Source organism: Nannospalax galili, unplaced genomic scaffold (assembly GCF_000622305.1).
Source record: "Nannospalax galili isolate Female #2095 unplaced genomic scaffold, S.galili_v1.0 scaffold95, whole genome shotgun sequence".
Taxonomy (NCBI): Eukaryota; Metazoa; Chordata; class Mammalia; order Rodentia; family Spalacidae; genus Nannospalax; species Nannospalax galili.
In genome coordinates this window covers 1,286,519-1,300,745 of record NW_008342393.1, presented here as the reverse complement: position 1 = coordinate 1,300,745, position 14,227 = coordinate 1,286,519, and the positions used below count along the sequence as shown (strand labels likewise).

Sequence of the window (14,227 nt, the reverse complement as noted above, 5' to 3'; positions counted from 1 at the left end):
GCAGTGCTCCGTCTCTCCAAGCATGCGTACTGGGCCCGCGCCGCGCGGCCCGTCAGGCACTGCGGTAGACGCTCTGGGTCCATAGGACCCTGAGCCAACATGGCGGCGCCCAGCGGAGTGACGGCCGCGGCCTCCAGCGAAGGCGAGGGTGATGGCGGGGGTTTTGGGTCCTGGCTGGACCAGCGGCTGGACGCCCTGGGAGTAGACCGAGCGGTTTACGGCGCCTACATCCTTGGTGTCCTGCAGGAGGAGGAGGAGGAGGAGAAGCTGGACGCTCTGCAGGGCATCCTCTCTGCGTTCCTGGTGAGTAGCCCCGGACACACTCGGTGAACCTGAGGTCTGAGTACAACTGTCGCTACTTCGCAGCCCACTTCTGTGGCTGTCACCGCAGTTTAGGGGGCTCACACGGAAGAAGCGTAATCCGAGCTCTGGGGCCAGGGAGAAGTATGTTGCTCCTGACCCGGATTTTGGGAAGCCTGAAAGTTGCAGGTGCATAGAGAGGAATGATCTGCCCTTCTTCCTGGGAACAAGGTCCCCTGGGATGCCTTTGGGTGAGTTGGAAAGTGTTCTGAAGACACTGAAATGTTTAAATAGAGTTTTATCATAAACTTCTAACTACTGATTACATCCCCATCCGTTTGCAAAGATGGCTGCCCCTTAGGAGGGAAGGCGCTCTCTCTCTGTCTCTCTGTCTGTCTGTCTCTGTCTCTCCCTCTCTCCCTCTCTGTCTCTGTCTCCCGTTTGCAAAGATGTCTGCCCTTTAGGAGGGAAGTCCCAGGACGCTCTCTCTCTGTCTCTGTCTCTCTGTCTCTGTCTCTCTCTCTCTCTCTCACCCTCTCTCACCACACCACCACCTATAGGAATTCCCTCTTGGTTCCTATTTCACAGGTTGCAGTTCCAAAAAGGTTAAGCTGGTGGTGGAGGCCCCTTCATGGTGGGCATAATTGAAGCAAATATTTAAAAATTCAGTAATTTTTTTTTCCTTTGTTTTTTGGGGACAGGGTCTCCTAGTAGTCCCAGCTGGTCTGGAACTCACTGTTATAGACCAGGTTGGCCTCCATGTCGCAGAACTTTGCCCGCCTCTGCCTCTCAAGTGCTGGTATTAACTGCATGGGCCACCACACCTGGTAAGCAATTCAGTAATTATTGATGTTAAGATCAGAAAAACAAATTTGGTATTTAGCCTCTTAGAAGCAGATTCATGCTGGCTGTGGCATGATGCATGTCTGTAATCCCAGCACTTGGGAAACTGAGGCAGGAGGATAGCAAGTTCAAGGCCAGCCCGAGCTTACAAATCCAGACCCCCATCAAAACAAAACAACAACAAAAAGGGGAGATTTATGAATTCAGAAATGTGTACTTTAAAGTTGTGTTTATTTAGCAAGTGACCAAGATTACCACTTTTCCAATCTGATCATCTGATCATTTGTGGGGCGTCTCTACTTGTCTGGCTCCCAACAGAGTTAATTCATTGGCTACTATAGATTAGATTGGTTACATGTGTTGTCTGTGACTGTCCTGCAAAGCGTTTCCTTTTAAATACAGCAGACTCAAAAGTAAAATTTACTTGCATCCTCACTAAATATTGTAGAAACAGTTGTCTTTACCCTCATTTAGGGGAGTGCTTGGAAACCAAACTATATCAAAGGTTTGGAGAATGGGTTCATTTGTTGTCCTTAAAGTCAGTTTTCAGGGACTGTTAGAATCAAAAGGTATGATGAACACAGATATCAGTTCAATCCAAAAATAATTCTTGGATATGGGACACATGCTAGGTTCATACTCAAGTACAGTTCATTGAACACACGCTTAAAATATAACACCGGTGCAGCTGTCCCTGATCCCTTTGGCAAGAACCTCTTGGTCTATAAATGGAAAAGCTTTAATATGTCTTGTGAGGCAGCTTAGAAGTTCTGTGGGAATACAACAGAGTAAATTCTTTCCTTGGATCCTGAATTGAAGATTAGAGGAGGCATAAGACTTGGTAAGGAATTTTCATTTGTATTTGCAGCTAGGAGGTTTCTAAGGAGTTGGTGAGGAAGTTGGTAAAATAACTGTGATGTGGGCTGAAGAGATGGCTCAGTGGTTAAGAGTACTGACCGCTCTTGCAGAGGCCCCGGGTTCGATTCCCAGCACCCACATGGTGGCTATGAACTGTACTTAACTCCAGTTCCAGGGGAGTCTGAAGCCCTCTTCTGACCTCCGTGGCATTGCATGACACGGGTACACTCACATACATGCAGGCAATACACCCATACACATAAAATAAAAAAAATAATAAAAAAATAACTGTGATGCTTCTTAGTACTAGCTCTTTAGCTAGTCTTTTCCCTTTGTCTTTGATGGAGCATTGTGTCTATTGATAAAGAGAAGCATATGTTTGCTCTTTTTTTTTTGGTCTTTTTGAGACAGGGTCTCCTTGTATCCCCAGCTGGCCTGGAACTCACTCTGTAGACTAGGCTTGCCTTGAACTCACAGAGATCCACCTGCATCACGCCTGGCCATGCTTCAGATTCTTAACAGGCTCCTGGTAAAAGAGGCAAAATTAAATGGAGACGTATTTGGTTCTCTGTCTCTGTCTCTTGTTGCTTAAACTGCAAAAGACAAAAGGGTGATTTCCTTTACTCTGTCCAACTTTCACACCATGTTTAATTTCTCATAGTTAGAATTCTGACTCCCATCTATATGTAAACTGACTGTGGGAAGAATTTCCAGGAATCATATACTAAGGCAGGAGTCCTGTTCATAAAGCAGTGGAGAACATTTTTTTACAGAGCAAAAAGGACCAAAGAATATGGTCTATATTAAACACAGAATTTATAGTTCTGTTTGACAGCTAGAGGCCCTTGACTTTTGTAGTGAATCCCTTTCTAGACAAAACAAAAAGTATAGCCAGTCACCAGACTGAACTACAATTCACCGTTAGGAATTATGAAATTTGTTACCAAGAATTTGAGGTACTATTAAGGTGGTAGTATACAATCAGGACTAAATAAAAGCATTCTCTCACCCTGTTCCCTCCAGTAGCATGTGCATGGCTTGACTGATGATGCATTATGTTTGTTTTTTGTTGATGGAATTCCTTCCTGACACTGTTCATAATGCTTGCAGGAACAAAACAGTCAGAAATCCCCACTATCATGGGGTTCCATTCTAGAAGAGAGAAGCCTTACCACTAAATGAGTATATTGTGTTAGAAAGTGGTAAGTTCTGGATTTGAAAAGGGTGCAACGGGAGTTGATCAGAAATGTAGGTATAGATTGGAGTTTCAGGTGGGATATCCAGGGTGTGTTTATGGCAGCTGTTAATGTGCTGCCTTCTAACTTTTTAGAGTCAAGAAGGCAGGCACAATTTTTAATCCATCTCTTAGTTCTCACCTTCATGCCTTGAATATGGCAGGCACACCCTGGAGGAATGCATGAAATAATGAACTCCTTTGGTTTAGGTGAGGAGATGAGAACAAGCTGGTTTGTCTCCCGGGTTCTCCTTTTTCTTTTGAGTCTCTCCTCCTTATCTAATACTATTTTTCTTTTCCTGTTGGGGTATGTACTCCATAAGTTATTGGAACTCTGAACCAAAGAAGTTCTGTATATCTAGCACATCTGCTAAAAGAATGCAGGTGGAAAAGGGAAGTTTTTGTTGATACAAAAGAAGAATATCTATGAAAAGTCTGTGTTCTGATTCTCACTTTCCCTTGGGAGATGGTGTCCAATAGTTAAGAACTTGAGCTGGAATAGTGGTGTATATAGTAATCCTAGTACTTGGGAGGCAAAGGCAGGATGATTGCTGAAAATTCAAGGTCAGACTGGGCTACAGAGTGTGAGACATATCTTAGAAACCAACGAAACAGTCGGGCATGGTGGCACATGCCTTTAATCCCAGCCCTTGGGAGGCAGAGGCAGGAGGATCTCTGTGAGTTCAAGGCCAGCCTGGTCTACATAGTGAGTTCCAGGACAGCTGGGGCTACAGGGAGACCCTGTCTCAAGAAGATAAAAAACCAAAAAAAAAAAAAAAACCAAAAAAAAAAAAAAAACCAAAAAAACAAACAAACAAACCCCAACAAAACAAGCTTGGAGTGATGGTGCATGCCTTTAATCCCAGCACTTGGGTAGAGGCAGGAGAATCAAGTGGTTCAAGGCTAACCTTAGCTGCTTGAGGGCAGCCTGGGCTACAAAAAAAAAAATACCAAACCAACAAAACAAGGGAAAGTTTTGACCTAGGCAACAAGTTTTTACTCAACAAAAACAAAAACGAAGAAAGAATTGGGGAAGGGAAAGTGGGTAATAAACTTTCACCATAATTTGTTAAGACTATCATAAATAACAATGTAATGACAAATTATTGTTTGTTTCACAGTTGCTAAGAGTAGATTTAAGTGTTTCCCCACAAGAAACTAGTAAATAGAGAAATAAGGAACTTGTTATATTGATTTAATCATTCCACAGTATCAACTAGTATTGGGCCAGTAAGATGACTTAGCAGGTAAAGGCCTTGCCGCCTAAGTTTGATCCCCAGGACCCACATGGTGGAAAGAGAGAACCGACTCCCACAAGTTTTCCTCTGACTTCCACACATGTGCCATAGTGTGCATAACACACACACACACACACAAATATAAAAAAATAGACTTAGTGTATTGTGTTCTATGAATATACTATATATAATTGTTTATCAATTTGAAAATAAAACATTTTTCTTCTTTAAAATGAAAGCATGAGGAGGGCCGCTCTGAGTCGGGCAGGATGGAGTGAGTGGGTACTCTTGACGCAGCAAGTGTGATTCCCAAATCTTGGATGAGAACGGACCCTCTTCTGCAGCACCTAAACCCTTCCCAGGATTTCTTCTCTAGTGGGGAGAGCAGTGCCCTCTGCATAGACTCTTTTAGGTTGCCATTTCTGAGGACTTTCTTGGGAAATTAATTGGTGCACCTTTTCCAACTAGGAAGAAGATTCCCTCCTTGATATCTGCAAGGAAATTGTGGAACGATGGTCAGAAACACAAAATGTCGTCACCAAAATGAAGAAGGAAGGTAGAGTTGCCCTTTAAAAAAAAAAAAAGCAAAACATTTATTTGTAACATTCTTTTTTTTTTAACGTGTTTGAGTGTTATGTTTGTATGTATTTAAGTGCACCTGTGTCATGCTGTGTCTATAAGGACAAAAGGGGGCGGTGTCAGGATCCCTTGAAACTGGAGTTACAGTGGATTGTTAGCTGCCATGTGGGTGCTAGGATTCAAACCCAGGTCTCCTGCAAAAACAACCAGTGCTCTTAACCAGTGAGCCATCTCTTCAGCCCTTAAATGTGTGTGTGTGTGTGTGTGCGCGCATAAGAGTAATATACATATATATATATATATATATATATATATAAGTCAGAGGACAACTTGTAGGAATTGGTTCTCTCTTTCTACCATGTGGGGCCTGGGAGGGATTGCACTTAGGTTGAAAGGCTTGGGAGCAAGTGCCTTTACGCTGAGCCATCTCTCTGGCCCTGGAGTTAGTCTTTCTGTGTCTAAACTCTAGGGCTTGTCCCTGTACAGCTATTGAAGAGTGAATGTTTCCTTTTCTCTTTTGGATACTCATCCTTCCTAAGATAAATTCCATTAGGAAACACCCAGCATCTTGCTTTAGTTTTTCTTTAACATTGATTTTCCTTTTCCTTTTGTATCTTTCCCTTCCAGCCTGACCACAATGATATTCACTGTGGTGTGTGTTTCTTTGTTTCTTCTTTCATTGTTTTTTTGAAACAAGTTTCTTTGTATAGCCAGGCTGGCTTGAATTCCTTCTCCTCTGGCTGCAGCCCCTCACTCATACCTGCTTCATTTTAGTTTTACTTTTCCCCCCAGTCTCATGTCTCTTGTAGATTTGAGTACAGGTGTAGGGTCAGTGATACTTTCTCACTTCCCACTTAAAAAAATTTGGGGGGGGGATTTATTTATTTTTATTTTATTTTGTGTGTATGAGTGCACCTGTGTCATGTAGTGCCCACGGAGGACAGAAGAGAGCATCCAGTCCCCTGGAACTGGAGTTGCAGATGGTTGTTAGCTGCCGTGTGGGTGCTGGGAATTGAACCCAGGTCCTCTGTAAGAGCAGCCAGAGCTCTTAACCACTGAGCCATCACTCCAGTCCTACTTCCCATCTTTTAAAAATGTTTTCTGTATTTTTATTTATATTTATTTTGTGTACATGTGTGTATATGTATGTGTCTGAGTATGTATTAATCACTTTTCTGTTGCTGTGATAGAAACACTGACCAAAGCAAATTATAGAAGGAAGAGTTTATTTGTGCTTATGGTTCCAGGGGAATTACAGTCCGTCATGGCAGGGAGGCATGGTGGCAGGTGGCTGGAGGAGTAGCAGAAAGCAGAGCACTCACATCTTCAAGCAGGCACAGGAAGCAAGAGAGCCGCAACTGGAGATCCGGCAAGGCTTAAGAACTCTCTAAGCCCGCCCCCAGTGACGTGCTTCCTTCAACATGGCCACACCTTCTAGGACCTCACAAAACAGCACCACCAACTGGGGACAAAAATGTCAAAATACTTGGAGCTTATGGGGGACATTCTTATTCAAACCATCATAGGGCATGAGTGTGCCATGGCATGCATGTGGAGGGCAGAGGACAGCTTTTGGGAGTTGGTTCTCTCCTTCCACCATATGGGGCCCGGGGCTCAAACTTGGTGGTAGGACCCTTTTCCTGCTGAGTCATCTCAACAGCCCATCCACCTTTTCCCCATTCTCACTTGATAGCACAAATTATGCTTGAGATTTTGCTTTATTTGACTAAATCCTTCACCCTTGGAAGTGAAAGAGGAAGGAGCGTATATGCTCATGAGGATGGTAAGTTAGCTATAGAAAACTCAAAACATAGAAGCCAAACTTGTAGAGAATTTGGTCTAAATTATATAGTTAGTTCCCAGTCTTGACTATGTTGTAGAATCACTTGGTATATATGGGTTGATTTGTTTTTCTAAGATTTATTTTTCAGTTTTTATTATGTGTATGTGTCTGTATATGGCTTATGTGCATGAGAGTACAGGTGCCTGAGGAGGCCATAGGCATCGGATCCGTCTGGAGCTGGAGTTACAGGCAGTTGTGTCGTCTGGCCTGGGTGCTGGGAACTAACTTGGGGTTTTGCTTTTTTCAAGAGCAGTGTGTGCTCTTATAACTGCTGTGCCATCTCTCTAGCCCCAGGCGTTAGTGTTTTTAAAAAGTTCCTCTGGGGCAGACAAGATGACTCAACAGGTAAAAATGCTTTTCTGCACAGGCCTGCAACCTGAGTTCCATCTGTAACACTCACATAAAAGTAGGAGAGAGCTGGGCGTGGTGTCTCACACCTTTAGTTCCAGCACTTGGATGGCAGAGGCAGGCAGATCTCTGTGAGTTTGAGGCCAACCTGGTCTACATTCCAGGTTACACAGATGGGACTACAAGGAGACCCTGTCTCACAAATACCCAAAAAGGGGTTGGAGAGATGGCTCAGCAGTTAGGAACACTGGTTTTTCTTGCAGAAGATCCTGTTTTGAATCCCAGCACCCACATGGCTGCTAACAACTGTCCGTAACTCCAGTTCCAGGGGATCTGACAACCTCTTCTGTCCTCTGTGGGCACTGCACAACATGGGTGCGCTTACTGACATGCATGCAATACAGGCATACACATAAAATTAAAAAAAAAAAAATTAAAAGTAGAAGAGAACCAACTTCCCAAAATTGTTACCTTTCTACACATGCGCCGTGGTGTGCCCCCCAAATAAATAATAAATAAACGTAATTTAAAGCAAGACCAGATGTCTACTTGCATAGCCTTACCTTGGTTTCCTTAGTGACCCCTGAAGCTTGATTTTTGAACCCCAGGGCTTTAAGGGAACAGCAGGTGCTCGTGTCGTTAGTGCAAACACTTGGATAGATGGACCAGTGATTGGTGAACTTGTTTTCACTCATGCATCATTCTTATCCCTCCCACCATCTCCCAGATGAAGTTCAGGCCATTGCCACCCTAATTGAGAAGCAGGCCCAGATTGTGGTAAAGCCCAGGATGGTGTCAGAAGAGGAGAAGCAGAGAAAAGCGGCCCTGCTGGCCCAGTATGCTGATGTGACAGACGAAGAGGAATATCCTTTTTGGAGTCTCAGCACTGTCCATGAAGCTCCAGCTGAGATGCTTGACTGTTGACAGGACTTCTGTGCGGTTGCAGTCCCCCTCACAGCTTAATTTTCTCTTTCAAAATGGCGGTGATTTTGGGCCTTTGTAGGTATGAGAAATGATGTTGGAAAACTTGACACAGCACAACATCTTCAAAATATAATTGCTGTATGCCTGAAATTTTTACTGTAAAATAATGCCTTAATGGAGCGTTGGTTGATTCTAGAACTAGAAAGTGTCATGATTCCTTGACTTTGTGTGACACTTTTACTTCTCTCATTGCTGTAACCAAACACTGGACAGGAAGCAACTTAAAAGGAAGAAATGTTTCTTTCAGCTTACAGTCTGAATTGATTGAGTCCAGTGGTGAGGAAGGCATGGTGGCAGGAGCAGGGGACAGCTGGTCACATCTCATCTACAGTCAGGAAGCAGCGAGAGGCTGGGGCTCAGCTCGCTTTCTCCTTTTGATTCAGTCCAGGGCCCTGGCCCAAGGAACGGTGCTGCCCACATTTAAAGTCAACTCATCTAGAAACTCTTGAAGACATTCCCAGAGGTTTGTTTCTGTGGTTGTTCTAAATCTCATCAAAGTGACAATCTGGAGTAACTGTCACAGAGGCTTTTATCTGAGGTGTGTGGTATCACCCTTCTCTCTTCTAAAGGGAACTTTCAAAGCACTAGTTCTCCAGAAGATGGGTTAAAATACAGATTTCTGTCCTTTACCCCAGAAGTTCTGATAGAGTAGGTTTGAGATTGCACTCTAGAATGTATATTTCTCACATCAGGTTCCTGAGGGCTCTGAGAATTACATGTATGTGTTTGTGACAGGCTCATGTAACCTGTGGTGACCTGGAACTTCCTATCAGGCAGAGCCTGGCTTTGAGCTATACTGTTTGAGAGTTCATCTCAGTGTCCCCCAGGTTTTAGGTAATGTGGCAGTCTATCCAGCAACTGAAGTTCTTTTTAACCTCTAAGAATAAACAGGATGTTCTAGCTTGAGACTTTCCCCTAAAGCAAAGATGAGTCTCCTGGGTTTCCTTTCACTCCTGTGACCCTGTTCGCCCTCTCTTGTGAGTGCTTTTCCTACCCATGTCTATTGGATGCTTTTCAAACCCATTTTGAGACGTGTGAAGCCTTGTTTGCCATCTGATTTTCCTTAACACCACTCACTGAAGCAGATGAGAAAGATGGTTCCGGTGCCTCCACAGTGAACCTCGGTTCTGACAAATGTATCCTCTTTCTGTGTCCCCATCTGTTTTCCTACAGAGCTCTCCTGGAGATTTGTTTTGCTGTCACTGCTAAGGGCTCCCTTTATCTTTAAGGAAGTCATGCCATGCCAACATTGGGAGCCCTAGATAGTCACCTTGGGCCCTTCCCCCAAAGAAGACAAGTTAACAAGTATGAGGCTGATCTCTAACCTGCTACATAGCCAGAATGACTTTGAACACCTTATCCTGCCTCTCCCTCCAAATGCTAGGATTACAGGCATGCACCATACCTAGCAAGGAGGTTTGTTTAAAAATTTATTTTTATGTGTATGAATATCTTGCCTGCATGTATGTATATGCACCCATGTCATGCAGTGCCCATGGAAGCCTGAAGAGGGCATCAGATCCCCTGGATCTGGAGTTACAGATTGTGTTAGCCAGTATATAGGTGCTGGGAACCAAACCAGGGTCCTCTGCAAGAGCAGTCAGTGCTTTTAACCACTGAGCCATCTCTCCAGCCTGGAGGAGGTGTTTTTGTTGTTTGATTTTTTTTTTTTGTCTTTTTGAGACAGGGTCTCCCTGTAGCCCCAGCTATCCTGGAACTCACTATGTAGACCAGGCTGGCCTTGAACTCACAGAGATCCGCCTGCCTTTACCTCCCGAGTGCTGGGATTAAAGGCATGTGCCACCATGCCTGGCCTGATTTTGTTTGAGACAGTCTCATGTAGCCCAAGTCTAAACTGGAACTTGTTATGTAGCTGGAGCTATCCTTGAACTCCTTTTCTCTAGCCTTTACTTACTAAGTATTGTGAGCACAGTCATGTGCCACCACATCCAACTAGGGGAGGATTTCTAAGAGGAAATAAGCTGTACTTCCTGCAGCTCTGAGTTGCCCAGGACTGTGTAAATAATAAAACTTTGTTCTAAAAAACTTTGTAATCTTTTGGAAAGAGAACACAAAAGACTGAATTCTTGAAGCTAAAAATACCAAAATTGAAATGTGTATTGAGGAAGGTCCCCACTAACAGGTCACTCTGAGAAGTTTCCTATTGAAGGTAGGTTTAGAAATCACCTCAGGTGAGCGGTATGGTGGATTTTCAGTGAAAGGGATATTTGAGGGACTCATTTTTGGTGCCAGAGATTGAACCCAGGGCTTTCTGTGTGCTTAGACAAGTGCTTTGCCACTGACCTGTCTCCCTAGCTTGAGACTCATTTATTTTATAGTATAAAGTAGAAAAGTCTTGGGGTTTTTTGTTTTTTTAAAAAATATTTTTATGTGTATGAGTGTCTTGTCTGCATGTATATAAGTACACCTGTGCCATTCAATGCCTTGTGGAGGTCAGGAGAGGGTGTGGGATCCCCTGGAACTCGGGTTTCAGACGGTTGGTTGTTAGGCACCATGTGGGTACTGGGACTCGAACCCAGGTCCTCTACAAGAGCAGCTAGTGCTCTTAGCTTCTGAGCCATCTCTCTAGCCCAGAAAATTCTTTTTTTAAGAGTATAGAGGGGGCTGGAGAGATGGCTTGACAATTAAGAGCACTGGCTGCTTTTGTAGAGGACCTGGGTTTGGTTCTCTGTTACCCACATGGTGCCTAACAACCATCGGTAACTCCAGTTCCAAGGGATCCAACAACCTTTTTTGGCCTCCATGGGCAGTGCACGCCTGTGGTACACAAAGATACAGGGAAGCAAAACACTCATACACATAAAAATAAATCTTTTTTAAAAAATGAGTATAAGCCAGGCTACAGGGAAACCCTGTCTCAAAAAGACCAAAAAATAAATAAATAAAATAAAACAAAGAGTATAGAGGAGCTTGTCTGGTTTTGTTTTTAAAGTTAAAGGAAATAAGGAATAAAGTTTTTGCCTGCTTATTTTCTGTTGTTAAACATGTTTAATAAATTCAGCGTTTACAGTATAACATGGTTTTCATTATGTTTAGTAGCCTGGGGGGGAGGATCAAATTAATAAAATTCAGTAAGAATAACCCTTAACTATTTTCATACTTGGTGTTTCGGTGGTTAGCTTTAACCTTTAAGGGCTGGAGCCATTTCACAAGCCTTTTGAGACAAGATCTCCCTGTAGCCCCATCTGGCCTGGAACTCAATATGTAGACCAGGCTGGTCTCAAACTCACAGAGATCCACCTGCCTCTGCCTCCAGAGTGCTGGGACTAAAGGCATGCACCACCCCAGCTTAAGCCTTTTTTTTTTAAAGACAGGGTCTCCCTATAGCCCTGGCTGACCTGGAAGTGCAATTAATTAATTAATCCTATTAAAGGCATGCACCACCATACCCAGCCTCATTTTAAAGCTTTTTAATAGTGCCAAGTACTTAAGCATTTCGCCAGTCACATTGATACTTTTTTTTAAAAAAAATTTTTTTATTTTATGTGTATATTGCCTGCATGAATGTAAGTACACCTATGCTGTGCAGTACCCACAGAGGTCAGAAGAGGGCATTGGATGGTTGTCAGCTGTTATGTGGGTGGTGAGAATTGAACCCAGAACCCAGGCCCTCTGCAAGAGTAGCCAGTGCTCTGAACCGCCGAGCCATCTCTCCAGCCACCCCCTCATGCCAGGATTCATTTTTAAGACCAGGAATAGCTAGAGAGCATTTAGGGCTCTCCATGTGGAGATGGGGCCACCAGAAGGAGGAAGGAGCAGGAGTCCTAGCCTGTGACTCTTACCTTAATCCCTTAACTCACCCGTAGCCCTGTTCCGAAACACCAACGTGGAAGATGTTCTCAATGCTCGGAAACTGGAGCGAGACTCACTTCGGGATGAGTCCCAAAGGAAGAAGGAACAGGACAAGCTACAGAGGGAGAGGGACAAACTAGCCAAGCAGGAGCGCAAGGAAAAGGAAAAGAAAAGGACACAGAGAGGGGAGCGAAAGCGATAACCTCAGCCCACTCCATGCTGTCTGTGGACTGATAGAGCCTATGTGTATTTAAGAGAAATGAGAGACTGTTGCATCTCCCAGACCTTCCCAAGCTTTTCCCCCTTTTTTATTACAGTCAAAAGGAAAATCACAATCACTTCTAACAAATGTGCCATGGCTTGGTGGTGTGGGCAATCACTTATAGTCAGTGTCTGTACCAAAGATCTGGAATTGGGGTAACCTTTATATTTTAATACTGAAGTTCTATGCTCTTTGGCTTTTTTTTTTTTTTAAAGGTCTTCCCTTTTAAAAGGATTCAGAAAGTTAATAGTTAAAGCTTTCATTGGAGAAATCATGACCCTTCTAAGATAAAAAGGAAATACAAATAGCCTCAGAGGCAACATGTGCCCCTAAATGTACTGGGGTTTTTTGTTTTGCTTTTGAGACAGGGTTTCATGCTGTAATCTTGGCTGGCCTTGAACTCATGGAAATCTTCCCTCAGCCTCCCAGTGCTGTGATTACAGGCATGAACCACCATCCCTGACTATAGTGGTATTTTTACGACTGACAGCTATAGAGCCCTACCTGGATCTGGATTTTATGTTATATGACAGCAAAATTAGGAAAGTGGGAAGAAATTATTTGGGGATGTGACAGATCTAAGAATATTTTTAACAAAATGTTTCAAGCTGGGCTGGGGATGTAGTTCAGTGTTGAGTACTTGCCTCTCATGTATAAAGCCTTGGGTTCGATTCCCAGCACTGAAGGAAAACAAAAAACTTCAACCTATGGTAGGAGAAAGTATCTTTTTAAATAATGAGCTACCCATTTTTCCTCACACAGTCTGTGACTTTAAGAAGGATTATCAGTATGAACTATAAGGAATCATTGTTAGGCTAGATTAATCTTTTTTTTTTTAGACCAGGCTGGCCTCAATCTCACAGAGATCCATTTGCCTCTGCCTTCAGAGTGCTGGCCTGACTAGATTAATTTTTTATAATCATGAATTACCTTGAGTCTTCTTTGGTTTTAACCCTGATTTACTGTACAGTCATGTCCAACATGACTTTTTTAAAATTGCAAATAAAAACCTTCACGTTTTTTAAGTAAGTTTACGATTTTGTGTTAGGCCATACTCATAGCTGTCCTCCACCCAGGTTGGACAGACCTGCAACATGAGTATTAAGACTTAATTCCTCATTTAAAGAAACTGAAGGAATTACCCTTTTAGAAGAAAAACACTGGAAAATTTGTTAACACAGATACTTAAGAGTACATAGTAGGTGGTTAACAAATTTATGAACCTAGTGAATGGGAAACTTGCTTGGGAGACTCAGAAGTGAGTGGAAACTCTCCAGTATGCATCACAAGCCATGTGCAGTTGTGAATAAAGCCTTTCTACTTCAGACAACAGCTATCAAAAGCCTGCCGGAAGCAGGTTCTCTACAAGACACATATTTTATACCAGGGGTTGGCCCAGTCGTTTTTTGTATGGGGCAAATTAGAACTGGTTTTTATATTTTTAAAAGGCTATAAAAGACTGCATGATAGACCATACATAGCCTATAAAACCTAAAATATTTACTATCTAGCCCTTTGGAGACAGTTTGCTCACCTGTTTTTATATCATTAGCTAATTAATTTTGTGCAGAAAGTTAAAAAGCATGGTTATGGAAAAGGAGATATGTTACCTCTTTGTTCTACAATCATGACCTTGAAAAATTAACCACTTAAAAAAAAATAAACTATTTAAGTCATCTTCTGTCTTGTTCTTTTCAGAAATAAAGTATGTGTGTAACTTAGGAATGGTTTTGTGTTTTATGAGTTGATAGCTCTGAGCTATATTCTACAAGTAGAACCTCTTGGAATCTCTAATTTCCAGGTTTTTCTTTCTGTGAAGTAAAGATTAGATCAGAAAGGTTACCTTTTTTAAAAAATTAAAAAAAATTTATTTAATAACCATATAATTAGAAGAAGCATTTCATTTCAACAGCATTGACATTTTC

At 42.8% G+C, this 14,227-nt stretch overlaps 1 protein-coding gene across 2 annotated transcripts; it reads left to right on the top strand.

Annotated features, from left to right (window-relative positions):
• Positions 1-54: 54 nt before the first annotated feature.
• Positions 55-14,023, top strand: Ccdc43 (coiled-coil domain containing 43). Of its 2 annotated transcripts, none has more exons than XM_029566017.1 (5): positions 55-303; positions 4,942-5,029; positions 7,971-8,106; positions 8,403-8,690; positions 12,055-12,191. In XM_029566017.1, exons 1-4 carry the CDS (start codon positions 100-102, stop codon positions 8,674-8,676), a joined length of 702 nt encoding a protein of 233 aa, XP_029421877.1. In that variant the 5' UTR covers positions 55-99; the 3' UTR covers positions 8,677-8,690; positions 12,055-12,191. The 2 variants fall into 2 exon arrangements, with proteins under 2 accessions (XP_029421877.1, XP_008836425.1); XM_008838203.3 differs by lacking the exon at positions 8,403-8,690 and adding an exon at positions 9,305-9,363 and having other exon boundaries at positions 59-303; positions 12,055-14,023.
• The last annotated feature ends 204 nt before the right edge of the window (positions 14,024-14,227 follow it).

Coding starts and splice junctions, on each gene's coding strand:
- Ccdc43 (XM_029566017.1), top strand. CDS start 100: ATGGCGGCGCCCAGCGGAGTGACGGCCGCGGCCTCCAGCGAAGGCGAG. Junction 5,030..7,970: donor CACCAAAATGAAGAAGGAAG/GTAGAGTTGCCC, acceptor ACCATCTCCCAG/ATGAAGTTCAGGCCATTGCC. Junction 8,107..8,402: donor GATGTGACAGACGAAGAGGA/ATATCCTTTTTG, acceptor TTTGTGTGACAC/TTTTACTTCTCTCATTGCTG.